The following is a 6,345-nucleotide window of genomic DNA, read 5'->3' as shown; positions in this document are numbered from 1 at the left end:
AAAATATCTCATGTCCTGTTTCTCTATAAATAGGATGCACAGATGCAATGTTGAAAGAGCAGAAGTAATATAAACTGATATCTCTCTACATATTCTCTCTACATATATCTTCTGTGTATTTACTTCATAGCTTTATTTTATAACACAGATCACTTTGTTCAGAAACGATAAATAGTTGTGCTTCTTTTTCATCATTTTCTTAGTATATTTTTTCTCAATAAACAGATCTCATAATTTTCTATAGTTTTATTTTGGAATATGATGAAAATACTTGCTTTATTCTTTTGCTTTAATCTGATAACTTTTTTTGAACTTTTGAGTTGGAATAACTCTTTGGAGAGCAGCGGTGTTGAGATTTTTCTTTCAGTCAAAGATTATGTTGTTAGAGGTTTGTCTTGACTCAAATGTGATCTGCTCATCTTTTTATTTTTTTTAGCAAAAAATTAAATAGTAGTATAAAATAATTCACGAAAACTTATCATCTTTTAAGATCAATAACAAGATTAAAAAAAAAGTGCTATTAATTCACATCTACTCAGCCTTTCAAATGAGTTTTTGACGGCACAAAATATAATCTCATACGCGAACCAGAATAGTAGGCACACAGTTACCTCTAACGCAAAATTAATTTTTGGGATATTTGTATTGTATGTTTCCTACTTCGCTGTCACAAATAACAAAAGATTGGATGTGTTTTTATGATTTTGGGGGAAAATATAGAGGTTAGGGTGAAAATCGTTAAAATTTATAGAATAGGAACTCTTCCTACTTTAATTTGTTGCTAATCAGTTAGTACAATACGATTTTCACCATAGTCAAAGGATGTTTTCATGTGCATGTCTATACTTTTATGATTTTAAGTATCACAATAATTCTCTTCCTTTTTTAATTTAATAACCTATGGTATTTTTTGTCTTTGTAATCGATCAAATATAACATTGTTAAAGAAAACTAAAAATAAAAATTCAAACTAAAGAAAGGACTCAATACACTTTGGTTTGAGTATGATTGTAAGGAAGTAATTTTGGTAGAACATGCCATGATGAAAAAAGAAGAAAATTCTAGATGCGGTCATAATTGAAAATATCAATGTAATGGTCCAAAGAAGAGTCATAGTCATAATTGAGCATATAAAACGTCCAGGTGAACATACATCAATGTTGTCCGTAAGAAAATAATAAAATTATTGGCACTTAATTATGTCAAAATTATCACATTACATATCACACATACCTAAATTTAATTGTTCAATTTTGCAGGTTTAGAAGATTCATAATATTTTGCGTTTAACAATAAAGTCATTTGAGTAGGCTATTTGTTTATCAAATTCAGTTGTTACTTTCTTTCTTCAAATTTTCAGTCACTCATTACACACATGTTTTAGTATTATTGTTTATAATAAAGTCATTTGAGTAGGCTATTTGTTTATCAAATTCAGTTGTTACTTTCTTTCTTCAAATTTTCAGTTACTCATTACACACATGTTTTAGTATTATTGTTTATATCATTTTAAAATAAATAAATTATTCTTATTGAATTAGAACACGTACCCAGAAACTAGTAATTTTACAATAGTCTAAGATCACATATTTCATATATAAAGGGACAAAATAATAGACATTTTAATTAAATATACATAGCCAAATATTTCCAGGATCAACTCAGAATTGCTAATAACCGAAGTACTAAAAGTGCAACTATCCCATTATAGAAAGATATGAACATTGCTTAATTTGAACATTCCAAAGATATACAGAAATTACATAAAGGTGATATCTTATGGAAAAAAAAAAAGAAGCAGTCCCTCATATAACATCAAGGGAAACAGTAAACACATTTCCTTGAACATATTAAAACAGAGTACACAAGTAAATTGTATATTTCTAGGTGCAGCATTTGGTTCTTGATACATAGTAAAGCTAAGACTGAATTCGTATAATTTCGTCCTTTTGAGTAGGAATTGGAAGGTGACCTTTCTCCTGTAGGCTCTTTACTGTCTCATATAAGCACTGTTTCACTGGTGTAAATTCCAGACCCAAATCCTTTAGCTTCTGGTTTGAGAATTTGTACGGTTTTACCCTTGGCTTTGTCACATCTGAACACCTGGTATTTCACAAGCAAAACCAAGATTTGAGTACTATATACTAATATTTTAAAATGAAACTATACACTAATCATAATGAGACATTAAAAAAGCATTAAAGTTGATTTGGAATTTTAAGAATAAAGTTTGGTTTTATTGGTAAAACAGAAGGAAAGGTTGGGACCAGCCAGCCAAGACAGTGATGTTGTGGTAGGTAAGAGCAATTCAGGCCCAAAGAATAATGTTGGATAGCATTGTTGATACATAAGTGTTTGTTAGTGGGTTACTTGTATTTATGATGTCAATGCTTTGGTCATACTCTTCTTACCAATAAAGTTTGGTACATCTACTGGCAGTCTGGTATATTCTAGAAAGTAGTGAAAGTTCCCCTTATTTGCTGCAAAATAAAGATTCTAGCTGGTAGTGATTTATATATTGTGGAAATAAGGCAGAAAAATCCAACAACTTGCAAGTATTGGTCTTATGGCAAAGTTAAAAATTTTGGTTTAAGTGTTTAAAATTTAATGTATATGTAAAACAAGTAATTGTTGACATATATAAGCAAATATAATTTTCGACAAAGAGTGTCGAATTGACTATCCTTCAATCTATGTGGCTCCATCACACCAGTCTTAATCAATAGTACTACCAGTTTTTGAAGGGAACTTAGAGAGCACAATTTCAAAAAGAATGTACTCCTAATTGCTTTTCGCGATCTTAATTTGCAATAAGAATGCATGTCTACATACTTCAAATAATAGCGCGATCATGTTGATAGATTTGGGAGTTGAACTTACTTAGTGGGGATGGGATACTCCGGGAAGAATTTGGCAAGAATTTCAACCACGTCGCCACGGTGAAGCACACTCTCAGCACAGAGGTAACGGCCAGATGCTGAAGGAGTCTCGTAGATTAGTATATGAGCTAGAGCAACGTCCTTAACATGCACATATGCCTGAACTGAATTAGCATATGTTTTAGCTGAGCCAGTAAGATACTTGAGGACATGAAGAACACTAGCATTCACAGTTTTTTGGAGCAATGGTCCGAGCACCAACACTGGATTGATCGCCACCAAATCGACTCCTTTCTCCCTTGCCTCGTCCCATGCTGCTTGTTCTGCCACCATCTTCCCATAACAATACCAATTCTATAGTACCAAAATAACGAATTTAAGTCAATAACCTGCTATAACAAGTTAAATTTTTACGTATAGTGTAAAACTACGTTTTATTTACCTTAGTGTTCTTGCAGAAATCAGGATCACTCCAGCAAGTCTCGTCGACTACTTTTTCAGGGGCCCTGTTTGGGTCCATATACACAGCCCCAATTGAGGAAGTGAACACAACCCTTCGTACTTTGGCCTCTGCTGCTGCCGTTATCACATTTTTAGTACCAATAACTGCTGGCTCCACCATTTGTTCCTTCAACAAGAAAATAAATTATTAAAGAAAGCAAAATCAGAAGCTAGACGACTTAAAAAAACCTTATTTTCCATCGTGGTCCTCTTGGTGGAACAGAAAGCATAAAACAAATTAAAGTTTTAGGTAGTGTTGAAAAACCAACCAGTGGTTCAGGGGCGGATCTACAGGCCATTGAGGGTGTTCACCCGAACACCCTCGTCAAAAAATTACACTGTATATATAAGATATTTTTATATGTTTTATGTACATATATAGATTTTGAACACCTTGATCACAAGAGTAGGGGTTGGTTCTAGTGTTTTAGGGGGTTCGAAATTCATTCAAGCCTTGGGCACTACATTTTTATTTTTCGAAACCCCTCAGAGAATATCTTAGATCCACCACTGAAGTGATTGGCCCCAGTTCACCAACTAGTGGTACTAATTTATTGTGTTTATCTTTCCTGGATAATACTCAAATCAACCACCAAGAAATGAAAAAAAAAAGAAAAAAAAAAAGAGAAACAGACAAACAAGAGAAAACAAAGCTAGTAAGATAATTGATAATCCAACTAACCTTCTTTCAATTTTGATTAAGTAACAATCCAACCAACAAAAGAATTAAGATAAGAGGCTTTTTTTTCTTTTGCAACTAAGCGTGCACGCTTCACGTAGAGAAGCCAAACACAAATTTTTGATTCTTTTCACATTACAAATTTGATTTTTCTTTTGTCCCTTTGTTTCATACCTAATACTTGGCACAAATGGATAAGTTAAAAGACTTACTGGATCATCAGTGACTGGTGAAGCTGTGTGGAAAACTCCGTCACAACCGTTGATTGCTTCACGCAAACTCTGGTAATCAAGAAGATCACCTCTGCACAGAGTTAGCCTCTCTTTTGCTCCTTCAAGCTCCCTCAAATGATTATTCTTGGGATCATCTATACACAATTATAATTAATTAACCAACCCCCATCAAGATTAAACAATAAAAGAAAGAAACCATTTAAATTTATAAGTACTCAACAACGGCAGAGGCCAATCAAGAATTTAAAGTAAGTGAGTACAAATTAATCAGCATGAATAATGATCAAAATTTAAAAGTTTGACTCTCGAAATCCAAATGGTGCCACACAAGTTGAGACAGATACTCAACGTCAGATAGGCAGAGGGTCAATCATGGATCAAAAGTCAGTAAGTTCAAAATTAATGAGCATGATATTATTATAGGTATACATAAACATAGTTCGAAACGAAATTAATGAGTTCAATGAAAATATGGCTATTTCAGAAGGATGAAATGGACTATATTTTGCTTACCAGGATTCCTTACAGTTCCCCTAACAGTGTAGCCTTTTTCAAGAAGAAGTTTAACAAGCCAAGAGGCAATGAAGCCTCCAGCACCAGTAACACATACGACTGGACCGGAAACTGACGGCATGTTAGTTACTTTTCCGATGAGCTTGATCGGTTTTTGGTATATGATAAGATGAAGATGATATAGACAAAGGGCTAATAGAAATAGCTAGGCTCGTTTCTTGGAAAGTAATATGTAAATTAGAGGGACTGGAGTGTGTTTATATATATTCGAAATGTTATTGGTAAAGTGTACCCCAACTTACCTACTACCAATAAGCTTACGTACTTTAAAGAGTTTTTCGCGCAAACTAATTGTTGGTATAACTTCTATGATGTAAAGGTCTTGGGAGCCTGAACCATGTGATCCTACTATTGAATTAAGTTGATTAAATTGACCGTTCTTATTCGGGAAAATACTCTTTTGGGTTACATTTAGAATTTTCTTTACATATTTTAGACAATAGTTTAAAGATGTTATTAGTCATTAATCAAGTTTAGGTATATAGCGGTCAAGGATAAACACCCTTAAGATATGTTAAGAAGATTCCGGCGGGCTTGTTTAATTTTTCCGGTCATGTTAGTATTAGTTGTAATTTTGTTTATATTACAATAAAAAAAGTAAGTCTACCTCTGTTGACTCGTGTGATGTTTTGATGATTGACAAATATAATGTACTTATTAAATTAATTGAGTAATTAAGCTATGAAGGTTCTATGAGCAAAAATGTGTATTGACTTTGAAAGAGTGTAGTTCTTAGAAGTTCAATATGCATGTTTTGGTAAAGACAACTTCCAATGATGAAACAACTGGTTGGCACAGCCGTGTTAATTGTTTCACTGTACCAAAACAAAAAAAGTTATCTATAGTTTCATTTATATAATATGATGATGTTAAAAAAAATTATACTATCAGTTTACAGAAGTAAAACTCAATTATTATTGTTCGTGTTGTGGCCAAGTCTTATGGTAAAAGACACATAAAAAGAAAGGAGGAAAGGAAATGAAGTTCAATGGCATTTTTAATTTATTTTTTTAATTAATAGTTGTAAGATGGTTATTAAGTCGTCAAGTACTAAGAATTTATTCAATACTGAAGCTGGTAATTATGGCTAGTGATGGGTGGTGACTAATAGTAGAGGTTCTTGAAAGTAGATGCGATTGATTGTGGTGGTTTACGGTAGTGATTGATTGATTGGTGGTGCTAACAAGTGATGGTTGCTAGTGATAGAGGTGATTGCTGGTATTGACTAATAGTAGTGGTGCTTGGAAATAGAGGCGATTGATTATGGTGGTATGAGGTGGTTGATGATGAAGGTGATTAGTAGAGATGGCTAGCGGTGAAAGTAGTTGGGCAACGGAGATTATTAGGGATGGTGGTTGTATGGTAGTGGTGATCTGGTGGAGGGTGGTGAGAGATGTGCGGTGGAGGTTGGCAGTGGTGGAGAGTGATAGTAGTGATCGTTGTGTAGTGCTAGTGAATAGAGTAGTAGTTGTTTACCGCT

General features: G+C 33.4%; 1 protein-coding gene across 1 annotated transcript; it reads right to left on the bottom strand.

Annotated features, from left to right (window-relative positions):
• Nucleotides 1-1,705: 1,705 nt before the first annotated feature.
• Nucleotides 1,706-5,132, bottom strand: LOC132598990 (cinnamoyl-CoA reductase 1). The gene is made up of 5 exons (XM_060312186.1): nucleotides 4,806-5,132; nucleotides 4,272-4,426; nucleotides 3,322-3,507; nucleotides 2,881-3,233; nucleotides 1,706-2,103 (listed from the first exon to the last, which is right to left on the bottom strand). Exons 1-5 carry the CDS (start codon nucleotides 4,924-4,926, stop codon nucleotides 1,920-1,922), a joined length of 999 nt encoding a protein of 332 aa, XP_060168169.1. The 5' UTR covers nucleotides 4,927-5,132; the 3' UTR covers nucleotides 1,706-1,919.
• Nucleotides 5,133-6,345: the final 1,213 nt, after the last annotated feature.

This window comes from Lycium barbarum, chromosome 1 (genome assembly GCF_019175385.1).
Source record: "Lycium barbarum isolate Lr01 chromosome 1, ASM1917538v2, whole genome shotgun sequence".
Lineage (NCBI taxonomy): Eukaryota > Viridiplantae > Streptophyta > Magnoliopsida > Solanales > Solanaceae > Lycium > Lycium barbarum.
This window is presented reverse-complemented; position numbering and strand designations above follow the sequence as displayed.

What these genes read in the sequence shown, in the direction of transcription:
- LOC132598990 (XM_060312186.1), bottom strand. Translation starts at nt 4,926, where the DNA reads ATGCCGTCAGTTTCCGGTCCAGTCGTATGTGTTACTGGTGCTGGAGGC. An exon ending in CACCAGTCACTGATGATCCA is followed by an intron (nt 3,508 to 4,271) that starts GTAAGTCTTTTA and finishes TTCTTGTTGAAG; the next exon opens with GAACAAATGGTGGAGCCAGC. An exon ending in GAGTATCCCATCCCCACTAA is followed by an intron (nt 2,104 to 2,880) that starts GTAAGTTCAACT and finishes GTGAAATACCAG; the next exon opens with GTGTTCAGATGTGACAAAGC.